At 43.8% G+C, this 26,532-nt stretch overlaps 1 protein-coding gene across 1 annotated transcript in view; it reads right to left on the bottom strand.

The window, feature by feature from the left end:
* LOC124012797 (synaptotagmin-11-like) overlaps positions 1 to 25,383 on the bottom strand; it is a 40,811-nt gene extending 15,428 nt beyond the window's left edge. The window contains exons 1-3 of the mRNA XM_046326764.1: positions 24,993 to 25,383; positions 5,380 to 6,125; positions 4,230 to 4,457 (exon numbers count right to left, since the gene is read on the bottom strand). Coding sequence (XP_046182720.1) covers positions 4,230 to 4,457; positions 5,380 to 6,125; positions 24,993 to 25,026 — 1,008 coding nt within the window. The 5' untranslated portion in view covers positions 25,027 to 25,383. The remainder of the gene's footprint in view (positions 1 to 4,229; positions 4,458 to 5,379; positions 6,126 to 24,992) is intronic.
* Positions 25,384 to 26,532: the final 1,149 nt, after the last annotated feature.

The following is a 26,532-nucleotide window of genomic DNA, read 5'->3' as shown; positions in this document are numbered from 1 at the left end:
GCAGAGAGAACGCAGGGTTAGAATGTAGTTACACACACACACTGCAGAGAACGCAGGGTTAGAATGTAGATACACACACACACTGCAGAGAATGCAGGGTTAGAATGTAGATACACACACACTGCAGAGAGAATGTAGATACACACACACAGCAGAGAACGCAGGGTTAGAATGTAGATACACACACACACTGCAGAGAACGCAGGGTTAGAATGTAGATACACACACACTGCAGAGAACGCAGGGTTAGAATGTAGATACACACACACTGCAGGGAACGCATGGTTAGAATGTAGATACACACACACTGCAGAGAGAACGCAGATACACACACACTGCAGAGAGAACGCAGGGTTAGAATGTAGATACACACATGCTGCAGAGAGAATGTAGATACACACACACACTGCAGAGAGAATGTAGATGCACACACACTGCAGAGAGAATGTAGATACACACACACTGCAGAGAGAACGCAGGGTTAGAATGTAGATACACACACACTGCAGGGAGAACGCAGGGTTAGAATGTAGATACACACACACTGCAGGGAGAACGCAGGGTTAGAATGCAGATACACACACACTTCAGAGAGAACGCAGGGTTAGAATGTAGATACACACACACTGCAGAGAGAACGCAGGGTTAGAATGTAGATACACACACACTGCAGAGAACGCAGGGTTAGAACGCAGATACACACACACTGCAGAGAGAATGCAGGGTTAGAATGTAGATACACACACTGCAGAGAACGCAGGGTTAGAATGTAGATACACACACACTGCAGGGAGAACGCAGGGTTAGAATGCAGATACACACACACTGCAGAGAGAACGCAGGGTTAGAATGTAGATACACACACACACTGCAGGGAGAACGCAGGGTTAGAATGTAGATACACACACACTGCAGAGAGAACGCAGGGTTAGAATGTAGATACACACACACTGCAGAGAGAACGCAGGGTTAGAATGTATATACACACACACTGCAGGGAGAACGCCTAGTTAGAACACACACATGCACACACAAAGTACGCATACAGTACACTCATACACACAAAACCTGCCTTGCACACAAATAGGGCAGACATTATACGTCCATAACCCACTACCCACTTCCACACAATTTATACACCATAGATAATTTCCGTAAAAGTAATATACAGTATGTAGACCTGCGGCTTCCCGTCTTTCTGTTCATCCCGCTCTCCGTTTTACTCTTGGCCTCACTCTCTTTCTCGTGAATTCGTATACTACACCTAGGTGTCACTATGGCAACGCACTGTGGGAGGCGGCCCAAGGCTGAGATTGAACTCAAAAAAGGAGAACTAGAGAATTACCCGGGCCGGGACGTACGCGCGTGTGTGTGTCTTGCCATGCGTGCGTGTGCAAATCCGCTACCATCTGCACTGGGATCTGCATGCAAAGTATGACGTAAATAGATAGCCTCCTAATTTTCTCTAGTCCAGTGCATCTGTAGCTTTTTCATTAACGAGCAGGACTTAACGCCACATCTCATTTAGAATCCCCACTAGGAGAATTCTGCTCTAAGAAAGACTAGTCTATAAAAATAGTCTGAAACCACTGCAGTCGGTACACAACAATACTCTACAGTTCTCTAACACTGTACTCCTTTTGACTATAATCTGAAGTACTCATGTAGTAAATGGTACATTTCACACTTAAAAGCACCTTTTGAGTATATAAACGAACATGCCATAGACTCACTGCGGAGTGAAATGCAGAAAATGACCCACCGTTATTAGTGTTGCTTAGTTCCCTGACAATTTAATCTTTCAAAAAATATTTCTCTATAGTACAACGCAAATGGTACATTTGTCATACTTTCAAGCATTTCTTTTTATTATATGAATGGACATACCATAAACTCAGTTTGCGCTTGGTTTATTTCTTTAAGTCTCCTATGGCCTCATTAGTCAAGACGGGCTGAGAGAGAAGTCCTAACAGCGCTAGGAGCTAGTGCTGCCATATAAACCAATGTGACATTTTGAACGCCTTGGGCTGAACGGGAGTTTTGATGCGTTTTAGTGCTCCTGTAGAATGGTGGAGAATCACAATACTCAAAATATACCTTTTTATGTTCTAAACGGATAATGGCTTTTTTTTAACAACTGCTAAGTGTGTGAGCTACCGCTGTCGTAATGAGTGTGACGTCTTTACTGCTCCCCACCTCAATAATTTAAGCTTCCCCCCTCCACTTAAGCCCCCCTCCCCCGATAAAAGTTTCATGGAAGTCTCCTCTGGACTTATGGTCCAGCCACACTCCTTTTTATCGCAGCGCCATCTCGCTTTCTCTCCGTCCAAAGATGCCCTGCTCTCTCTAATTCGTCCCCTACTACTGTATCATCCATCTCTCTCTTTCTCATGTACTCTTGTCTTTTTTTCCCCTCTTCATTTGTTCAGTGGCATCGCACTCAAACTAATCTTTCTCTCCCTCTATTTATGTCTTGTTCCTTCTCTCTCCCCACTGGAAGATCGATTCCCTCCCGTCTCTAAACCGCTTCAGGCTGCAGTGAAATGGGAGGGAATTCAATTTAAGGCCCTCTTCTGAACGAAGGAGTAAAAGAGATGAGGAGAGGGAGAGAGATGGAAGGAGAGGAAGAAAGGGAGAGAGGGGGTAGAAAGAGACAGATAACAGAGAGGAAGATGAGAGACAGGGAGAGAAAGAGAATGTTGGCGTGGGTGTATGTGTATATGGAGGAATATATTATGCATGTGTGTATACATATCTGTACTGCCTCGCTTGACAGGCTTACATTGGCACTGGGAATGATACTTCTGCATGTAATGTGTTTACACATGTGTCGTGTGGGCATGACTGTGCATGTGTGTGTGTGTGTCTGCTGCTGTCTTCGAAGAGTGGAAAAGAAACAGGTTGTGTGTGCTGAATGAGCCTCTCTCTCTCTCTCTCTCTGTGTGTGTGTGTGTGTGTGTGTGTGTGTGTGTGTGTGTGTGTGTGTGTGTGTGTGTGTGTGTGTGTGTGTGTGTGTGTGTGTGTGTGTGTGTGTGTGTGTGTGTGTGTGTGTGTGTGTGTGTGTGTGTGTGTGTGTGTGTGTGTGTGTGTGTGTGTGTGTGTGTGTGTGTGTGTGTGTGTGTGTGTGTGTGGTATGCATTTAGGTTTCTCTGTAATCTTTTTCTCAGTGCAGATTGTGTTGTGCGGAGGTCTCTCTCTCTTGGTCTCTCCCTCTCTGTGCTATGTGTGGGGCTCTTTCTTGTCAATGGTAGTAGCCAAACCCCTCAATTTCTCTTTCTCTCTCCATTACCCTCTCTTCTCTCCATTGCCCTCCCTCTCATCTCCATCTTTCTGCTCTGTCTATACCACCCCTCTTTCTCCCCATCCCCTCTTTCTCCCCATCCCCTCTCTCTCCCCATCCCCTCTCTCTCTCCCTCCCTCCCCTCTCTCTCTCCCTACCCTCTCTCTCTCGCTCTCTCTCCCTACCCTTTCTCTCTCCCTATTCTCTCTCTCTCTCCCTCCCTCCCCTCTCTCTCTCTCTCCTACCCTCTCTCTCTCTCTCTCTCCCTCTCTCTCTCTCTCTCTCTCTCTCTCTCTCTCTCTCTCTCTCTCTCTCTCTCTCTCTCTCTCTCTCTCTCCCTACCCTTTCTCTCTCCCTCCTCTCTCTCCCTATTCTCTCTCCCTATTCTCTCTCCCTCCCCCTCCCTCCCTCCCTCCCTCCCTCCCTCCCTTATTTTGCAAATGTAGTGCCTTTTTGCCAACCTTTCTCTCTTTCCATAAAAGCCCATCAACTGTTCCACTTCTCCATCCTCTCTCTCTATCCTTCTCTCCCTCCTTAACACTCCAACTCCTCCCTCTATCCTCAAATTCTGTCTACTCATCTCTCTATGAATTGCCCTCTTTTACCACACCCCATTCCCTCCCTCCCTTTCATCCTCTTTCCCCTTTTCGTCTCCCTTCTTTTCATTCCGGCCCTCATTCTAGAGTCTTTTTCATTATCTATCCTCCATCCCTCGATTCCTCACCTGTATTCCTCTCAATAAAAGAAAATGCCTTTCTCACTTTCATCCGGTTTCTCCTCTCTCTCCCTCCTCCTTCTCTCCATTCCTAATTCCCTTGCTCTAACCAGGATGTGTCTTTTGTCATTATTGTAGAAGAGAATGTTCTTAATAACATGTTTAAATAAAAAGGTAATAAATACAAGTAATTCCTTGTCTCCTCCCTCCATCCTTCCCTTTCCCTTTCCTCACCTGGATGTGTCTCTTGCTGATCTGTTGGGTGATGTGAACTCGTCCTGTGCTGGGGTCCAGCCCGGCCAGAGGCACTGCCGCCTCCCCGATGACATCATCACGGGCGAAGCGGTCAAAGCTGAGCACCAGGAAGTGCAGTGTGAGGTCGGGCAGTGTGCTGTAGGCCACGCCGTAGAACGTAAACGTCTCGTCAAACACTGGCTCCAAGGTCTTCCTCAGGACGCGGGTCTGCAGAGCAATTGGTCATATTTCAGTCTGGTTGCTATTGTGACAATAGCGTACACGTACAGTAACAGTTAAACAGATACACTTACAGTAACACTTAAACAGTTACACTTACAGTAACACTTACACTTACAGTAACAGTTAAACAGTTACACTTACAGTAACAGTTAAACAGTTACACTTACAGTAACAGTTAAACAGTTACACTTACAGTAACACTTAAACAGTTACACTTACAGTGACACTTAAACAGTTACACTTACAGTAACAGTTAAACAGTTACACTTACAGTAACAGTTAAACAGTTACACTTACAGTAACAGTTAAACAGTTACACTTACAGTAACAGTTAAACAGTTACACTTACAGTAACAGTTAAACAGTTACACTTACAGTAACAGTTAAACTTACAGTAACAGTTAAACAGTTACACTTACAGTTACACTTACAGTAACAGTTAAACAGTTACACTTACAGTAACACTTAAACAGTTACACTTACAGTAACACTTAAACAGTTACACTTACAGTGACACTTAAACAGTTACACTTACAGTAACAGTTAAACAGTTACACTTACAGTAACAGTTAAACTTACAGTAACAGTTAAACAGTTACACTTACAGTAACAGTTAAACAGCTACAGTGACACAACTCTTTTACAATACAAAATGAGAGGGATAATGCAGGGGTCTTCAAACTTTTCTTGCCCAGGGCCCCAATCATGTTTGCATACTAAAAAATGTTTTTTTTAAATGTTCTTATTTTTATCTAATCCTGTAATAATGAAAATTCAAATAATTCAATAATAAAAGTATTATGCTAATTGGGACCGCAACCCCAAATACCTAAACCCTAAACACGACAAAGCAAATCAAGGATTAACCCTGTAGGTAGGAAGAAACCTCCAGAGGAACCAGACTCACCTTGACCCGATGCTTCTTTTCTGGCAGTATGGTCATCTTCACGTAGGGGTCCGAGCTACCCGCCTGCTCGTCCACGGCCGGCAGACCCTGGGCGCCAACAATGGTCACCACCAGCGCCTTCTTGGGGAAGTTGTAGTCCACGGACAGGCTGAGGGTGCCTAGGGCAGCGTGCGGCGTGGTGGTGCCCTCCCCCTGGCACGGAGTAAAGGGCGAGGCTGTCTTGCTGGCATCACAGCTACTGCTACTGCTGTTACCTCCGGAGCTGCTCTCCAGGCAGCAGTAGTCGGCTCGGATGGGCAGCGCCCGCTCTAGCCTGGGCTGTCCAGCAGGAGGCAGCAGGTGGCTCATCTGCAGGTGGGTGGAGCCGTTGAGCAGGCCCATTTCTGGGTCAGCGTCCACCAGCATCACCTTTCCTCCCCCTCCTCCGCCTCCACCTCTTCCTCGCTCGCCATTACGACCCCACTCGACGCCGGATCCGCCGCCATTTCGCGAGGAGCCCGGGCGTCGACCCACGCGGACGATCTTCTTGTTACTGAGTGTCTCCGGGTAGATGCTGATTCCCTTGAGCATGTGGATGAACTTGTAGGGCGGGTCCACGGCCGGGTCGCAGGGCCCCGAATGGAGCTTGTAGCTGCCCGTCATCTGGCGGTAGCGACGCTGGCAGCAGGTCCAGAGGAAGACGGCCACCGTGACCGAGACCACTAGGACCCCGGCGCCCAGGAAGCCCGCCAGCACCGGGGACACCTCTGAGAGGGGCGAGGAGGGGAATGAGGGACAGGGAGAGAGCAGGGAAATCTTATTCATTTTATGATTTCCTTTCCACCGTTATTCACTTCATTCCTTCAATACTGATGGGTTGAAAGCCTTACTAACAGGTAGATTAGGCCTTCTAAAAAACTGCCTTCAACAAACAAAGGAAGAACACGTGCGGTATGAAAACACATAATGAAACAGAAGGTTGTATTCCATCAAAGAGCATAATTCCCTGCCTAAAGTGAGAAGATGAAAGGCTGTCAAAAATATGTGTCCCGAAAAGCAGGAAAACTGGTTAAACCTTGTAAAATGGATGGACTTGATCAGAGTATTTCAATTTTTTTCCCCCTGTTCATGTTTCGTGGGGCCTTGCCCCATACAGTCAGTCAGATGAGGAAGTTGAAGTTAGTATAAACCGTTGCAGAAGGATTACAGTATGTTCTACACCATGTCCTACCCGGAGCGTTTAGGAAAACACACAACACCACTGACCTACATTTGGACTAAGCATGTGACCCGGTTTAAAAAGTGACTGACAGCTGTGGCAACAGCCTGGATCCAAGCTTCGGCTGGCACTTTATTTGACAGTACACGTTTAACTGGTATTCAAAATCAAATCAAATTTTATTTGGCACATGCGCCGAATACAACAGGTAGACCTTACCGTGAAATGCTTACCTACAAGCCCTTAACCAACAATGCAATTTTAAGAAAAATAAGACTTAAGAAAATATTTACTAAATAAAACAAATAAACAAATAAAAGAGCAACAATAAAATAACAATAACGAGGCTATATACAGGGGGTACCGGTACCAAGTGAATGTGTGGGGGTACTGGTTAGTCAAGGTAATTGACGTAATATGTACATGTAGGTAGAGGTAGTGAGCGTCTGCTAAATGACTTAAATGTAATGTAATGTAGTGACTATGCAAATAGTCCGGGTAGCCATTTGATTATCCGTCCAGAAGTCTTATGGCTTGGGGGTAGAAGCTGTTATTCTTAGCAAGAAGCCTTTTGGACCTAGACTTGGAGCTCCGTACCACTTGCCGTGCTGTAGCAGAGAGAACAGTCAATGACTAGTGTGGCTGGAGTCTTTGGCCATTTTTAGGACCTTCCTCTGACAACGCCTGGTGTAGAGGTTCTGGATGGCAGGAAGCTTGGTCCCAGTGATGTACTGGGCCGTAACGCATTACCCTCTGTAGCGCCTTGAGGTCAGAGGCCGAGCAGTTGCCATACCTTAAATAGTGGTGCGAAATAAAGTGCTGCCTAGTTCTGAGGTGTGGCTATGGATGTGAGGAGAAAGGTGAGGCTAAGGACACAGGGAGAGGGAGACTTTTTCTGAAAATATCATTTTTAAGAGATGGATAAATAATATCAACAAACACGTGTGATGGAATATTTGGTATTCTGAATAAAGGAAAACTATTCTATGGCATTTCTATGTTAACCGTAGTAGACTAACATAAGCAGTGCATTATGTTTTGCTAGTTATCAACACAATCAGTGAATTTAAAAGGGTCAAATTATTAAATGAACAGTGCATAGCATTGTGTATTGTGAGTCACTGGAAATGTGTAACAGAAATATAGTTGGATTGATGTTGATATAGACACTGAAAGCAGTCAGGGAACGCTTCACTGTGTCGACTATTAAGCACTACAAGGTATTATAATAGGAACAAATCTGAATAAAGTCTTCCATTACTGTGGCCATGTTCAGTATAATTTGATATAAAAAAGTCATTCTGCACTTGGCTTGCTGCTACCAGTCATTTTACATTGCCTCTGTTGGGAAAATTATATTGTTGTATAAAACTATATCAGCTGTTTCGCTTGTTTGTGTAGCCTAATAAAAATAAAATCATTGCATGGAGAGAAAAATAGTATGCTGATCTCTAGGATGTACAGTACAGAGCACTCAATTAAATCATTGTTTCCCCTCATCAATCGACACACAATACCCCATAATGACAAAGCACAAACAGGTTTTTAGAATATTTTGCTAATTTATTAAAAATAAAAAACTGAAATGTGACATTTACATAAGCATTCAGATCCTTTACTCAGTACTTTGTTGAAGCACCTTTGGCAGCGATTAGCTGTGACGCTACAAGTTTGGCAGACAGGTATTTACAGGTACAGGTGCATCAACGCCTGGGACCGAGGTGACTGAAAAACATCTATCTCAAGACCATCAGACTGATAAACAGCAATCACTAACTCAGAGAGGCTGCTGCCTACATTGAGACCCAATAACTGGCCCCTAAATGGGTCACTAGTCACTTTATACAACGGCACTAAATAATGCCACTTTATTCATGTTTACATATCTTGCATTACTCATATCACATGTATATACTGTATTTTATTTATAATGTTTACATATCTTACATTACTCATATCACATGTACAGTGGGTCAAAAAAGTATTTAGTCAGCCACCAATTGTGCAAGTTCTCCCACTTAAAAAGATGACAGAGGCTTGTAATTTTCATCATAGGTACACTTCAACTATGACAGACAAAATGAGAAAAAAAATCCAGAAAATCACATTGTAGGATTTTTAATGAATTTTTTTTGCAAATTATGGTGGAAAAGAAGTATTTGGTCACCTACAAACAAGCAAGATTTCTGGCTCTCACAGACCTGTAATTTGTTCTTTAAGAGGTTCCTCTGCCCTCCACTCGTTACCTGTATTAATGGCACCTGTTTGAACTTATCAGTAAAAAAGACACCTGTCCACAACCTCAAACAGTCACACTCCAAACTCCACTATGGCCAAGACCAAAAAGCTGTCAAAGGACACTGTATTTTATGTATCTATTGTACCTTGCCTATGCCGCTCGGCCATCGCTCATCCATATACTTACATGTACATATTCTCATTCACCCCTTTAGATGTGTGCATTAGGTAGTTGTTGGGGATTTTTAGATTACTTGTTAGATATTACTGCACTGTCGGAACTAAAAGCACAAGCACTTCGCTACACTCGCATTAACATCTGCTAACCATGTGTATGTGACAAATAAAATTAGATTTACTTGGGGAGTTTCTCCCGTTCTTCTCTGTAGATCCTCTCAAGCTCTGGATGGAGAGCATTGCTGCACAGCTGTTTTCAGGTCTCTCAAGAGGTTCAAGTCCGGGCTCTGGCTGGGCCACTCAAGGACATTCAGAGATTTGTACCGAAGCCACTCCTGCGTTATCTTGGCTGTGTGCTTAGGGTTGTTGTCCTGTTGGAAGGGGAACCATCACCCCATTCTGAGGTCCTGAGCACTCTGGAGCAGGTTTTCATCAAAGATCTCTCTGTACTTTGCCTAGTTCATCTTTCCCTTGATCCAGACTAGTCTCCCAGTCCATGCCACTGAAAAACATCCCCACAGCATGATGCTGCCACCATGCTTCACCGTAGGGATGGTGCCAGGTTTCCTCCAGATGTGATGCTTAGCATTCAGGCCAAAGAGTTCAGTCTTCATTTCATCAGACCAGAGAATCTTGTTTCTCGTGGTTCGAGTGTTCTTTCGGTGCCTTTTGGCAAACTCCAAGCAGGCTGCCATGCTACTTTTACAGAGGAGTGGCTTCCATCTTGCCACTCTACCATAAAGGCCTGATTAGCAGAGTGCTGCAGAGATTGTTGTCCTGCTGGAATGTTCTCCCATCTCCACAGAGGTACTCTGGAGCTCTATCAGAGCGTCCTCCTTGACCAAGGCCCTTCTCCCCCCTTATTGCTCAGTTTGGTTGGGCAGCCAGCTCTAGGGAGAGTCTTGGTGGTTCCAAACTTCTTCCATTTAAGGAGGCCACTGTGTTCTTGGGAACCTTCAATGCCGCAGAAAGTTGTTGGCACCCTTCCCCAGATCTGTGCCTCGACACAATCCTGTCTCTGAGCTCTACGGACAATTCCTTCGACCTCATGGCTTGGATTTTGTTCTGATATGCACTGTTAACTGTGGGACCTTATATAGACAGGTGTGTGCCTTTCTAAATCATGTCCAATCAATTGAATTTACCACAGGTGGACTCCAATCAGGTTGTAGAAATATTTCAAGGATGATCAATGGAAACAGGATGCATCCGAGCTAAATTCAGAGTCTCATAGCAAAGGGTCTGAATACATATGTAAATAAGATATTACTGTTTTGAACTTTTTTTAAATAATCTAAAAACCTGTTTTCTCTTTGTCATTATGGACTATTGTGTGTAGATTTTCTCACCAATGTTTTTATTGAATCCATTTAAGAATAAGGCAGTAACGTAACAAAATGTGGAAAAGGTCAAGGATCAAATGTCAAAATTTTCACGAATGTACTGTAGGTACTTCATCAACTCAAGACCCTCTGAACCCTGTTGTTTTGACAGCCATTTTGACGTTACAAAACACGACTGTATTGGTCACAACATCTATGGCGGCATTTCATTCAAAACCTCTTTGTAAGTCATCTATTAGAATGGGGCAATAATTAGTGTCGTTCTGGCTCAGGCAAGTCTTGCTTACGTTCTTACTTACAATCTCTTCAGTACTGACTCAATCTCTGAGTAATCTGAGAGAGACCGCCTCTTCACCAACCCTGTAGTCACAAACATGCACACACACTGTAGTCAGTGTTGTAACGAGTCCAAAGACTAACCTGAGTGAGAGCAATACCTTATTGGTCCCGTGTGGTTCAGTTGGTAGAGCATAGTGCTTGCAATGCCAAGGTTGTGGGAACGATTCCCATGGGGCACCAGTACAAAACAAAAACAAAAAAGTCTGAAAACGTTTGCACTCGCTACTGTAACAGTTTCATGGTCACATTTTCTAAGGGAGCGATTGACAGAGGCACATTGCCTATCTTTGAGTAAATAGTGGGTTTTCTGTCTTGTTGCCAATGTTTACACTACAGTGGGAATAAATAAAAAAGTATGTGAAGCCTTTAGAATTACCTGGATTTCTGCATAAATTGGTCATAACATTTGATCTGATCTTCATCTAAGTCGCAACAATAGACAAATACAGTCTGCTTAAACTAATAACACACAAACAATTAGAATTTTTCATGTCTTTATTGAACACACGGTGTAAACATTCACAGTGCAAGGTGAAAAAAGTACAGTTGAAGTCGGAAGTTCACATACACTTAGGTTGGAGTCATTAAAACTCGTTTTTCAACCACTCCACAAATTTCTTGTTAACAAACTATAGTTTTGGCGGTTAGGACATCTGTGTGCATGACACAAGTAATTTTTCCAACAATTGTTAACAGACAGATTATTTCACTTATAATTCACTGTATCACAATTCCAGTGTGTCAAAAGTTTACATACACTAAGTTGACTGTGCCTTTAAACAGCTTGGAAAAGTCCAGGAAATGATGTCATGGCTTTAGAAGCTTCTGATAGGCTAATTGACATAATTTGAGTTAATTGGAGGTGTACCTGTGGCTGTATTTGAAGGCCTACCTTCAAACTCAGTGCCTATTTGCTTGACATCATGGGAAAAGAAAGAAAGAGACCTAAGAAAAATTGTCGACCTCCACAAGTCCGGTTCATCCTTGGGAGCAATTTCCAAACGCCTGAAGGGGCCACGTTCATCTGTTCAAACAATAATATGCAAGTATTAAACACCATGGGAGCACGCAGCTGTCATACCACTCAGGAAGGAGACACCTTCTGTCTCCTCGAGATGAACGTACTTTGGTGCGAAAAGTGCAAATCAATCCCAGAAAAACAGCAAAGGACCTTGTGAAGATGCTGGAGGAAACAGGTACAAAAGTATCTATATCCACAGTAAAACAAGTCCTATATCGACATAACCTGAAAGGCCGCTCAGCAAGGAAGACGGCACTGCTCCAAAACCGCCATTAAAAAAAAGTCAGACTACGGTTTGCAACTGCACATGGGGACAAAGATCGTACTTTTTGGAGTAATGTCCTCTGGTCTGATGAAACAAAAATAGAACTGTTTGGCCATAATGACCATCGTTATGTTCGGAGGAAAAATGGGGAGGCTTGCAAGCCAAAGAACACAATCCCAACCGTGAAGCACAAGGGTGGCAGCATCCTGTGGTGGGGGTGCTTTGCTGCAGGAGGGATTGGTGCACTTCACAAAATAGATGGCATCATGAGGATGGAAAATTATGTGGATATATTGAAGCAACATCTCAAGACACCAGTCAAGAAGTTAAAGCTTGGTTGCAAATGGCTCATCCAAATGGACAATGACCTCAAGCATAATTCCAAAGTTGTGGCAAAACGGCAAAAAGGACAACAAAGTCAAGGTATTGGAGTGGCCATCAAAGTCCTGACCGCAATCCTACATAACAAATTGTGGGCAGAACTGAAAAAGCGTGTGCAAGCAAGGAGTCCTTACAAACCTGACTCAGTTACACCAGCTCTGTCAGGGGGAATGGGCCAAAATTCACCCAACTTATTGTGGGAAGCTTGTGGAAGGCTACAGTTTAAAGGCAATGCTACCAAATACTAATTGAGTGTATGTAAACTTCTGACCCACTGGGAATGTGAAGAAAGAAATAAAAGCTGAAATAAATCACTCTCCACCATTATTCTGACATTTCACATTCTTAAAATAAATTGTTGATAAATTGATCTAAGACATGGAATTGTTACTAGGATTAAATGTCAGGATTTGTGAAAAATGGAGTTTAAATGTATTTGGCTAAGGTGTATGTAAACTTCCGACTTCAACTGATGTGAACCCTTGGATTTAATAACAGGTTGACCCTCTTTTGGCAGCAATAATGTCAACCAAATGTGTTCTGTAGTTGTGGATCAGACCTGCCCAACGGTCAGGAGGAATTTTGGACTACTCCTCTTTACAAAACTGTTTCAGTTCCACAATATTATTGGGATGCCACAGCATCTCAATCGGGTTGAGGTCAGGACTGACTGGGCCACTCCATTTTCTTCTGTTCAAGCAATTCTGTTGTTCTGTCTTTTAGGTTGTTATCCTGTTGCATCACCTAACTTCTGTTGAGCTTCAATTGGTGGACAGATAGCCTTACATTCTCCTGGAAAATGTCTTGATAAACTTGGGAATTCATTTTTCTGTTGATGAAAGCAAGCTGTCCAGGCCCTGAGGCAGCAAAGCAGCCCCAAACCATGATGCTCCCTCCACCATAGTTTACAGTTGGGATGAGGTTTTGATGTTTGTGTACTGTGCCCTTTTTTCTCCACATAAAGTGTTGTGTGTTCCATCCAAACAACCAAACTTCAGTATCATCTGTCCACAGAATATTTTGCCAGTAGCGCTGTGAAACATCCAGGTGCACTTTTTCAAACTTTAGACGTGCAGCAATGTTTTTTTTTTTTTTTGAACAGCAGTGGCTTCTTCCGTGGTGTCCTCCCATGAACACCATTCTTGTTTAGAGTTATGTATCGTAGACTCGTCAACAGAGATGTTGGCATGTTCCAGAGATTTCTGTATGTCTTTAGCCGACAGTAGGATTCTTCTTAACCTCATTGAGTATTCTGCGCTTGCAGTCATCTTTGCAGGAAAGCCACTCTTAGGGAGAGTTTAATTTATTTTACATTTATTTAACTAGGCAAGTCCGTTTTAAGAACAAATTCTTATTTACAATTACAGCCTATGGATAGTAGGTTAACAACCCGTAGCAAAAGTGCTGAAATGTCTCAATTTATAGATAATTTGTCTTACTGGACTGACTTTTAGAGATACTTTTGTTACCCTTTCCAGCTTTATGCAAGGCAACAATTCTTCATCTTAGGTCTTCTGAGATCTCTTTTGTTCAAGGCATAGTTCACATCAGGCAATGCTTCTTGTGAATAGCAAACTCACATTTTGTGAGTGTTTTATATGGGGCAGGGCAGCTCTAACCAAAATCTCGTCGCTTTGGATAAAAGCGTCTGCTAAATGGCATATATTATTATTATTATTATCTCCAATCACGTCTCATTGATTGGACTCCAGGTTAGCTGACTCCTGACTCCTGACTCCAATTAGCTTTTGCAGAAGTCATTAGCCTACAGTAGGAGTTCATATACTTTCCCCAACCTACACTGTGAATGTTTAAATTATGTACTCAATATAGACAAGAGAAATACAATAATTTGAGTGCTAGTTTAAGCACACTGACTTTGTCTATTGTTGTCAAATTTATTCAGAAATCCAGGTAATTCCAAAGGGTTCACATACTTTTTCTTGCCACTGTATGTCTGTATTTTTACTTTTGTGTTGTATGTGTACTGCCATGAAAACTAGGTTTTTATTTAGTATTTGCCTCTCTCTCTCTCTCTCTCTCTCTCTCTCTCTCTCTCTCTCTCTCTCTCTCTCTCTCTCTCTCTCTCTCTCTCTCTCTCTCTCTCTCTCTCTCTCTCTCTCTCTCTCTCTCTCTCTCTCTCTCTCTCTCTCTCTCTCTCTCTCTCTCTCTCTCTCTCTCTCTCTCTCTCTCTCTCTCTCTCTCTCTCTCTCTCTCTCTCTCTCTCTCTCTCTCTCTCTCTCTCGTCATGGGTCGCCTTGGCAACCGCGGGGCCCCTCTCACATCGAGCTGGTCAGATGGAGCTGATTGGAATTCAGAGTTTGCCCAGGAACCCCAGAGCGGATGAGAACAGGATGTGTGTTCCACCATCTCCACACAAGCAGCCCTTAACCAGACGCCAGCAACCACCAGAGGGGGGGGGGGGCTATTCTGAGAAAGTTTCTGTGTAAAGAGAGATGCTGAGAGATGTTTTTGGCAGACATGGCGGCAGAAGTGGGTGTATGCGTATCTGTGTGTGTGCGTGTGTGCATGTGTGTGGTTGACAGACACTGCTGTAAAGCTGCACTGATCACAGCTATAATGAGGCCTCAAGAGCTTTGGAGAGTTTCTCCTTGTCTCCTGTGAGTTCTATGTAAAACTCCACAGCATCATGGATAATAAGTAAAGGAACTACACTATAAACACTTAGCATACTGAGTGTTCATGCATTTACAAACATTCCTAAAAACACACCCACAGACAGCATTCACTAAAAGCCACTGATGCAGATGCATAAAAAAACTAAATAAATAAATACCCTGAATTATGCATGCCGTTGTCATGGGAAATTCATTGGAAGTTACTTGTCGTTTTTAGTGTAAACCAGGGATCATCAACTAGATTCAGCCGCTGGCCAATTTTATTTCTGGAGTGGATGTTCGGGGGGCCCGAACATAATTACAAATAACTTGTAGACTGCAAATTGACCACAAGAAGCCCAAACAGATATAATATTTGACTTAAACATAATCAGATTCACATCTGCATTCTGATAAGCCACCTTCTACAGTTAAAATCGGTGACTGAAGCCCAAACCAACCTCAGTGGTCAAGAATAAATATGCATAGTCACATTTGCTTAAGGTTACCTACCTCTGTTATAAAACAAAGATGACAGAGGCCCCAGCTATCGACTACAACAAATCTGCACCAGATTTTCTTTTGGAGTAAAATGGAAGTACAATTATAAGTCCTCTTGCTTTCTATATAAAAAAAACAGGTTTCGGCAATAGCTGCCTTCATTAACCTTCATGCACCTTGGCGGGAACTAGTAGCCTGGTAAAACCAGACTGAACACAGCCTTCACGATTGGAAGCAATAGTGAGTGCAACATTAAGCCTGGTTTGACCAGGCTAATTCTTGACTGGATGACTCCAGATGCTTGAGCCTGCAGCCAGCCACACCCTGGGCCACCAGTAAGCTGCATGTGCAGGGATTTAGCTGTGTGTTAGCAGTCAATATTCATATCCAGCAGTGAAGTCAGTTTGAGGGGCTTAGCAACAGTGCAGGAGGCCAAAATTGGGTCAGCAGCCACTTGTCCAGTTTTGTGACAGACAGGAGGCTTTTAAAGAGCTTTTGGAAAAACCAAAATGGCCAGAAAAGGATAGTTGCAAACATGGTTACTTGAGGACAGAAAGTGTGTTAGAAATCAAAGGTAGGGGCCTCCCGAGTGGTGCAGTGGTCTAAGACACTGCATCACAGTGCTAGTTGTGCCACTAGAGATCCTGGGTTCGAGTCCAGACTCTGTCGCAGCTGTTTCCTCCGACACATTGGTGCGGCTGGCTTCCGGCTTAAGTGGGCATTGTGTCAAGAAGCCACCCTTGGTTGGGTTGTGTTTCGGAGGACGCACGACTCTTGACCTTCGCCTCTCCTGAGTCGGTACGGGAGTTGCAGCGATGAGACAAGACTGTAACTACCAACCGGATACCACGATATTGGGGAGGAGAAAAAAAGAGGTCAAAGAGAAAATAAATCAAAAGGTAGCAGGAAGACGAGAGAGAGATGGATCGTCAGGAGTGAAAGAGGAGAGGAAATGGTGAAAGGAAGAGAGAGAGTGAGGAAATGGGGCACGAATGAGTGGTGACATTAGCTGCTAACAGAGAGACAAACAGTGAGACAAAGGATGCATAGCTAGGTCCCAGACTGAGAAGTCGAGAGCAAGCGTGCCAGACAAACAGACTGGTTGGGACATTTCTGAAGAGTGACTTCCCTGCGGGCCATGGGAATTCAGAACAGCAGGCGGCTAAACCATTTAGAATATTTTTTGTATTGGCATTCAAAACAGTTACTGGCATCCAATTCTGCTTTCCCTTCACTTTCTCCTGATCCACCAAGGAAATGTTCTCCCTTTTCCTACTCTATTTTGTCATCTCTCTCTTCCTCTCTCATCCACTCACTGTATCTCCATAGTGTTTAGCTACCCACACCCATTATCCCCCTCTAGACAAAGACTCGACCCCCTCTACTCCATTGATCATTGCGACCTCAGTGGGGCTTGAGAATCAGATGATGTCACTTTTTTGGAGGGTCTTCAAAGCCCAGCTGAGCAGCTCTTGTTGCCTAGAGGCGTTCCCCCAGCGAGAGACTGACATTACCCATAAGGTCAAGGTCTGAATGAAATAAACCATTCAAACCTCAATCGCAATACTGAAGAAAAGGTTGAAATCCAGGACTTACTAATAAAACCAACAGTATCAAAAGGAGCACAATGCTTGAAAGAACAAGCGCGCGCGCGTGCGTGCGTGCGTGCGTGCGTGCGTGCGTGCGTGCGTGCGTGCGTGCGTGTGTGTGTGTGTGTGTGTGTGTGTGTGTGTGTGTGTGTGTGTGTGTGTGTGTCGTGTCTATGCACACGTGTCTGTGCACAAGCAGGGGGCATCCATGATTAATAGACTGCAGTAAATTGTTAATCACGAGCAATGATTCTAATTGTCTGATTCATACACGAAGAGGAGAATGGGGAAGTGTGGGACCGTGGAGGAATACAGGAACACAGAGGAGTGTGACGGTAGGGCAGGAAGAGGAGGACGAGGTTATGATGGAGAGAGGAGCGTTGTGCAGTTACCGAAGAGAGGAGGAAAGGAGGAAATGAGGAGTGTGTTATTAAGGATAAAGTGTGACGTCTAGGCTTAGACTACCAGAAGAGTAGTAAATATAACCAGCACTCCATACTCTGAATTCGCTCATTCTAACCACTAAATGAATGGGCAGGTAGCAACAACGTAACCACATGTAACATTGGGATTTTGCATTCGTATATGGATCAAAAGTCCCAATGCAAAGTGACCTCCCTTTTCTATTGTTGGTGTTATTACATAAAACCGATTAGAATTCCGAAGTATGGCGAAGTCCTGCGGGGAAAAGGTTTTCCATGGTGTGATGTAATACAGAGGAACAGGTAAGCCATCCTGATCCCTATAATGTAAACTCCAACAGAAATAACGTCAAATCTATAACTTCAAATTAATCAAAATTGCCATGACTACTGGTTTCAACAAAATTTTCAGCCAACTTACAAGCAAATACTTTTTAAATTTATTGTTACAACAACTTGCAAAATTGCTAGCCAACTAGTCTGCTCACGTTAGCCATACTACTCTGTTTACGTTAGCACTGAATGAGTCAGCCAGTTGCTATCAACAGCTAGCTTACAGCTACATTAAAGTAAACCAACGTTTAGGAAATACATAACGCCATAATATTAGCTACTGTATATGCAGTTATTTTAGCCAGCAAGCTAGCCAGCCAGCGTTAGCTATTTGGCCAACTAGCTATTAGCTTAGCCAGCCTAGCCAACCAGCACAGTTATAGTCAGTAAGCTAGAATCCAACTTCTGGAGACCAGCTAGGGGAGAAAAAAAATGAATACAACACAACTAAAAAATAACTGCAGATTAAAAGAAAAGAGAGAGCAGAGACTTACAGATTGAAGGTTGGGGCCCATCCGATGGTAAAACGTTTAAACGAGTGCAGGCTGAGTTAGCTACCAAAGCGAGGGGGAGGCGAGTGCTTCACCGGGCAGAAATCCAAAATAGATAGATTCTAGATGTCTGTCAACTAGCGTGCTAGCATTTAAATTTACATTACATTTAAGTCATTTAGCAGACGCTCTTATCCAGAGCGACTTACAAATTGGTGCATTCACCTTATGACATCCAGTGGAACAGTCACTTTACAATAGTGCATCTAAATCTTAAAGGGGGGGGGGGTGAGAAGGATTACTTATCCTATCCTAGGTATTCCTTAAAGAGGTGGGGTTTCAGGTGTCTCCGGAAGGTGGTGATAGACTCCGCTGTCCTGGCGTCGTGAGGGAGTTTGTTCCACCATTGGGGGGGCCAGAGCAGCGAACAGTTTAGACTGAGCTGAGCGGGAACTGTGCTTCCTCAGTGGTAGGGAGGCGAGCAGGCCAGAGGTGGATGAACGCAGTGCCCTTGTTTGGGTGTAGGGCCTGATCAGAGCCTGGAGGTACTGAGGTGCCGTTCCCCTCACAGCTCCGTAGGCAAGCACCATGGTCTTGTAGCGGATGCGAGCTTCAACTGGAAGCCAGTGGAGAGAGCGGAGGAGCGGGGTGACGTGAGAGAACTTGGGAAGGTTGAACACCAGACGGGCTGCGGCGTTCTGGATGAGTTGTAGGGGTTTAATGGCACAGGCAGGGAGCCCAGCCAACAGCGAGTTGCAGTAATCCAGACGGGAGATGACAAGTGCCTGGATTAGGACCTGCGCCGCTTCCTGTGTGAGGCAGGGACGTACTCTGCGGATGTTGTAGAACATGAACCTACAGGAACGGGCCACCGCCTTGATGTTAGTTGAGAACGACAGGATCACGCCAAGGTTCTTGTTGTCCAGGATCACGCCAAGGTTCTTAGCGCTCTGGGAGGAGGACACAATGGAGTTGTCAACCGTGATGGCGAGATCATGGAACGGGCAGTCCTTCCCCGGGAGGAAGAGCAGCTCCGTCTTGCCGAGGTTCAGCTTCAGGTGGTGATCCGTCATCCACACTGATATGTCTGCCAGACATGCAGAGATGCGATTCGCCACCTGGTCATCAGAAGGGGGAAAGGAGAAGATTAATTGTGTGTCGTCTGCATAGCAATGGTAGGAGAGACCATGTGAGGTTATGACAGAGCCAAGTGAGTTGGTGTATAGCGAGAATAGGAGAGGGCCTAGAACAGAGCCCTGGGGGACACCAGTGGTGAGAGCGTGTGGTGAGGAGACAGATTCTCGCCACGCCACCTGGTAGGAGCGACCTGTCAGGTAGGACGCAATCCAAGCGTGGGCCGCGCCGGAGATGCCCAACTCGGAGAGGGTGGAGAGGAGGATCTGATGGTTCACAGTATCGAAGGCAGCCGATAGGTCTAGAAGGATGAGAGCAGAGGAGAGAGAGTTAGCTTTAGCGGTGCGGAGCACCTCCGTGATACAGAGAAGAGCAGTCTCAGTTGAATGACTAGTCTTGAAACCTGACTGATTTGGATCAAGAAGGTCATTCTGAGAGAGATAGCGGGAGAGCTGGCCAAGGACGGCACGTTCAAGAGTTTTGGAGAGAAAAGAAAGAAGGGATACTGGTCTGTAGTTGTTGACATCGGAGGGATCGAGTGTAGGTTTTTTTCAGAAGGGGTGCAACTCTCGCTCTCTTGAAGACGGAAGGGACGTAGCCAGCGGTCAGGGATGAGTTGATTAGCGAGGTGAGGTAAGGGAGAAGGTCTCCGGAAATGGTCTGGAGAAGAGAGGAGGGGATAGGGTCAAGCGGGCAGGTTGTTGGGCGGCCGGCCGTCACAAGACGCGAGATTTCATCTGGAGAGTGAGGGGAGAAAGAGGTCAGAGCACAGGGTAGGGCAGTGTGAGCAGAACCAGCGGTGTCGTTTGACTTAGAAACGAGGATCGGATGTCGTCGACCTTCTTTTCAAAATGGTTGACGAAGTCATCTGCAGAGAGGGAGGAGGGGGGGGAGGAGGATTCAGGAGGGAGGAGAAGGTGGCAAAGAGCTTCCTAGTGTTAGAGGCAGAAGCTTGGAATTAAGCCAAGGTGGAAAAAGTTACAAAACTCAATCCAAAATAGATAGATTCTAGATGTCTGTCAACTAGCGTGCTAGCATTAAGCCAAGGTGGAAAAAGTTACAAAACTCATGTAGCCTATTTCATAGCGAACATGGCAAAAGTTGACAAAAACAAAAAGGAGAACAGATGTGGTACTACACAATTAAAGCAAGTAGGTATGATATTCTTTCATTTTAAGCCCATGGCAAGCACTAGAGCCTGCCGTGCCAACAGGTTCTCACTAGATAACACAGCCACAAAGTCTGTGAGAAGCATGATGTGTGGTCGACGTTTGCCAGCTCAAGCTACCTACAGAGCTAGCATACAAACTCGGTTGCAGAGTAGATCCTCTATATGAGAAATAGTGCATTGCGAGAAATAGTGCATTGTGGATCATTTAGAAGTTATCTGGAAATAATAAATATGTAATAACCCCAAAACATAACTATGTTTGAAGTTATAGGTAACCAGATCATGACTGCAACTAAGTTACTAAGTCTTTGACCACACTGTGTTGTTACATTGGTGAGTAAAAACTCATGCTTCCTACCCTTTCGGTGCCAAACCAACCAGGATTGACCACTAACTTCAGGAAGGTGATGTCAAGGTACGAGGAAATAATACCTTCCTAAGTAACTCCACTCCAAAGAGTTGTGTGTCTTAAGTATTCTTCAAATAACCCCAAAACTCATAGAAATGTTCTCGTAAACACACCCGTTTCCCTCTTACGTGTACAACAGATGGCACACAGACAAAGCACTTCTGTAAATGTCCATCTCCCCTACCGCCATCAACACGCTGGGGTAAACCACTGCTGCTCAGCTTCTCACAGGACTGAGCTAATAGACTAGCTACACCCCCTTTCACACAACGTTAGCTTTCTCTGTGTGTGTTTCTTCATCCTGAAATCTCTGTGAATATGAGTGACACAGACAGACACCTTGTCCCGAGGTGGAGTGTGCTGTATTTCAACACTGGGACAGAAAGAGGCTTGTCACTCTGACACCAGTCACTATGGCATTAAATCACAAGCTCTGTTCGGCACTTCCACTGCGGCTATGCCGGACACACTGCAGAAAGAAGGAACGGAGAGAGCTGGAGGGAGGGGAGAGGTAGGACTGTGTGTCGGCTCACCCCTTCATCCAGGCTAGACTGCCTCAGTAAGAGATGTAGCCCTGAAGAGATAAAGTCAATAACATATGGGTACTAAACAAGGAAAACCTTTTAAGTGACTTATACCATCTTCATAAGACATATAAAAGGTGTTTTACATTGCTTATGTTATGACTGTGTAATGTCCTCATCAAGTACATACACTACGGGTCAAAAGTTTTAGAACACCTACTCATTCAAGGGTTTTTCTTTATTTTATACTATTTTCTACATTGTAGAATAATAGTGAAGACATCAAAACTATGAAATAACACATATGGAATCATGTAGTAACCAAAAAAGTGTTAAACAAATCAAAATATATTTTATATTTGAGATTCTTCAAATAGTCACCCTTTGCCTTGATGACAGCTTTGCACACTCTTGGCAATATGTACATAGCACATCCAACTACCTCATCCCCATACTGTTATTTATTTATCTTGCTCCGTTGCACCCCAGTATCTCTACTTGCACATTCATCATCTGCACATCTGTCACTCCAGTGTTTAATTTGTATATTGTAATTACTTCGCCACCATGGCCTATTTATTGCTTTACCTCCCTTATCTTACCTCATTTGCACACACTGTATATATACTTTTTTCTACTGTATTATTGACTGTATGTTTGTTTGTTCCATGTGTAACTCTGTGTTGTTGTATGTGTCAAACTGCTTTGCTTTATCTTGGCCAGGTCGCAGTTGTAAATTAGAACTTGTTCTCGAAGAAATCCGGAAGTGTCTATAAGCAACAAAGGTCAATATCGATAGGCTAAAAGCAACAAAGGTCAAAGGTCAATTGATCGGCTAAGAAGAATATGTACAGAAGATTCAAACTACAAAAACGGACACTAGGAACTGTGAAGAGACTAAATACACTAAGAAACCGAGTTGGTCAGTCGTAGACAATCTCGTCTGGTTTAAATCCTAAAAGGACACTCACTTTGATTATTCCAATATTAAGTATGGTGTTCCACAAGGTTCTGTGCTAGCACCTATGCTGTTCTCATCAAATACAACTCTTACATGCAAACCACACCGGACACACTGCGCGCGTGAGCATTGCAAAATCAATTTACACATACATGTTATTCAATCATTTCTAACTTATTTCTCACCATAGCTCTCTGTCGTAGGTGCAGACTATCCCTCAAATAGCTCATATTTGGCTACTCCCTGACTCAACAAGTCTTTCTCCCTGCCAGTCCTTCAGGTAACTCCTACGCCATGGTTTTGGATCCAAGATGGCATTGCAGGCTGGGGATCTTAAAATATCTGCCCTCTTTTGCATCAAAGACTGCCAACCCACACACCCACCATCATCCCAACTATCCCCTCTGTCCACATCCATGCCTTAGATAATAAGTGATGGTGTGTAGTGATGCTTAAGAATAGAGTGGGGTCCAATGGAACACAGTTTCACACTCCAATATCGTTTTCAAACTATGTCACGGCGAACCAAACCATACTGTGCTCGCTCGGGTATACGCTGATGAAAGTGAACACCCCCACAGCATTGTTTTTCAACTTTTGTATGTTATATATAATATATATGGCCATGTTTTCATGAATTTGATGATATGATCTTGAAGCCCATTCAAAACAGTATGGGACTGGATACGGAAGTAAAGCAGAAGGGGTCATCACATTCACATTGTATTGCATTTTCACATTGTCCATTCCAGAACAGTTACAGCAACAACCAGGCCAGCTCAGTACAGCTTGTTTTGGCTCGGCTCAGCTCAGCAGTCTGAGCCCTCAGGTGGGGTAAACTGCAGCTGTTCCCTCCAGCTTTGGCACTGGCCTCAACTCTGAAGGAAAGTCCTGAATCAAAGCAAAACCATGCACGTTGCTCTGGGCGATAGCTATCTGTTTAAGGAGAGGAATTATGGTAATATGAATTTAACAATGCATATAAATTGGTAATGAAGAGATGATAGAACATAGAGTGCTTTTGTTGGTGTAATTAGACTCCCCACGCCCTCTCACCGAGGAGCTGCTCTAACACTCCTGACACAAACAAACACACATTAGGGCCTCACCCATCCACTGCAGACAAAGAACATAATAATCTTCTCAGGAGCGCATTTATTTTTCGGGGACTTTGTGCAGGTCAGAGGAGAGGAGAATTAGACTGTTTCTTACTGCTTTTGTCAATGTGATATGTCCCATTAGTTGTCTACACTGGTTGCTGTATATTGCGTAATTGATTGCTGAGTAATTGTAGGTGTAAACCATATATTTATACAGTAGGCTAAATATATGTGTGTGGCTGGGTGTAGCCAGTGTTTTTTCCATTTTTGTCCACTCATTCTCTAAATAACAACATATTCTGCACAAGGTTAATCCCCATAGCCGGTGTTTTAACTCTGACAGTGATACGCGATGCACTATTGGCAAAACATCCATCAATGCTTCCGACAGTCCCACGGTTACATAACTAGATTACAATGAGCACTCGAATTGATTGCCCAGCGAGTGAGGTTTTTGGGGAGATGTGAGACCACCCACCCCGCCCAAATGTTCTGTTAGGCTATGGACAACGGGTCCAGTTCAGGAATTCGGGTAGATGTTCATTGAAACAATAGAAGAGCGAGCAGTCGGGCATGGTTGATGCCAAGCCTCAAGAATAGACATAACGTCATCATCCTCTCTAACCCACATGCGCAGTCAACGCCATTAGAGAAGGCTGGAGAAAGCATGAGCGCAGTAGGAGCAGGCCAAACAAGTCTCACCCATAACAATAAATACGTACCGCACAATAAATATGTACTAGAAATCAACTTTATTTGTTTTTACATAATGTCAAAAAGGCACATTTTTATTCAGTCCATTTCCCTGCCAATATTCCCCCTTCAAGCCAAAATCTGACGAAGCAGTATTGGTGACTGCCGGGAACTAATGCACGCATGACCACACATTTTCATATACATGCCTATTTCTAATCCCAACAAATTAAACAAATTAAACATTAGGCCCATTCTCCGTTTTAAAATTATTAGAATTTGTTGACGCAGACAAGGCCTTCGCTGGCTTGTGTTCTCAACAACTTTATATATATATATATTTTAAATGTATTCCAGTTGTTGGCTCAAAGCTTTCTAATCATCCATTCTAGGAGATAACCCGTGTTTTATGAAATATTAAATAGACGTGTGCCATTTAATTTCAAACATCAAATTAAATTGAATACACAAAAAACATAGGCTTTGCTGGAGATAATTAAAGTAAATGTGTAGAGAATAAACAACACATTTAGCACCTGGCGTCTTTCAGCCTCTCTCGGCCAACATGACACCATTTAGAATCTGAGGAGAACCTGAGAAACACTCATTTTTCTTCGGCTAGCCTAAAACAGTTGGCTGGCATCCAATAAGTAGCCTATATACAGCTGTTTTCCGTTAATTATTATGAGGCAAAATATGTCTTACCATATGCTGGTCTTAAATTGGTTATCTCTGTCATTTTGGGGTTGAAATGGCTGTGTTGTTGTCAGAAGAAAACAAATATTAAAATAAAACAATTAAAACTCGCAGGTTTCTATTTTATTTCCATGAATGTTCTTGTCCCTCCGCTTTTTCTTAAGGTCAGATGAGACGATGTTTGACCGTGGTATTTATCTCAGTCCGAAATTGTTTTGATCCTGTCGCTTCTCAATGATGCGCTCGGGATGGCATTTGCGCTTGCTTCTTCCCACTCCAGTTTCGAGCTCGGGTGCGGCTGCTGAGCGCGACTACTACAACCAGAGTTGGTCTCCCCCCCTCCTCCCCCTGATAACGGGGAGTCTAGGGGAGAATCTCAATTGATTCACTTGATTCCTCGCGTCCCCTCTTCTCACCTCTTTCTCAAAACACATTGGATGAGAAGGTCAGAGGTCCAGCCCCTCCAAACCTTCTCATCCAATCATATCGCCCTTCACTGCCAAGAACTGCCAAGACGCTACCAAGAATTGGCGAATGAGAACAAAGCAGTGGAAATGGCCACAAATATGATAGGGCTAGGGATGGACCCAGAAGATGATCATCTTTTTTTTGTTGCACTAGTTAAGTACAACTGTTTTTCACAGTATAGCAACCAACTTGAAAAAAATATGGATGTTGATGTACTCTTATTTTTAACCCCTACAGATGTCAGATCTGAACTTGATCACTCTTTTGTCTGCTTTTGCATCAGGAAATTCAAACGCAGTTGTCGTTCTCTCCAGGCTGGGGCAGTAGAGTCATTGGGATCAGGTCTGCTATCAAAATAATATTCTATCTCGCTCTTTCAAACATTAGGCCTAGATCCTATTACTGCAACATTCAAATGTACACAAATGGATCTGCCATGTAGCCATACACGTCAACAACCATAATTTTACATAGCTAATTATAAACTGGGTGGTTTGAGCCCTGAATGTTGATTGGCTGACAGCTGTGGTATATCAGACCGTATACCACGTGTATGACAAAACACACCTTTTTACTGCTCTAATTATGTTGGTAAACAGTTTATAATAGCAATAAGGCACCTCTGGGGTTTGCAATAGATTATCCCAATATACCACGGCTAATGGCTGTGTCCAGGCACTCCGCATTGCGTTGTGCTAAGAACAGCCCTTAGCCGTGGTATATTGGCCATATACCACACCCCCTTGGGCCTTATTGCTTAAATAACACAAGATACATATTGTACTCTACTAGGCTACGACATACAAGCACGGAGTGTCCGAAGGTTTTGAATGAACTGTCAAAATTGAATTCAATCGTAGGGTGGTCTAGCAGTATTGTGTCAGCGTGGGTTTGATTCCCACTAATGATGTATACCCTGGATTGCTGATGCTACAGTGCTGTCAGAAAGTATTCACACCCTTTGATTTACTCCACATTCTTTTGTGTTACAAAAAAAGTGGAATTAAAATGTATTTAATTGTCTTTTTTTGTCAATGATCTACACAAAATACTAGAAGTGTAAGAACAATTCTAAAATTTG

Source organism: Oncorhynchus gorbuscha, linkage group LG24, assembly GCF_021184085.1.
Source record: "Oncorhynchus gorbuscha isolate QuinsamMale2020 ecotype Even-year linkage group LG24, OgorEven_v1.0, whole genome shotgun sequence".
Classification (NCBI taxonomy): domain Eukaryota; kingdom Metazoa; phylum Chordata; class Actinopteri; order Salmoniformes; family Salmonidae; genus Oncorhynchus; species Oncorhynchus gorbuscha.
The sequence above is the reverse complement of the archived record's forward strand: the minus strand, read 5'-3'. Positions and strand labels throughout refer to the sequence as shown.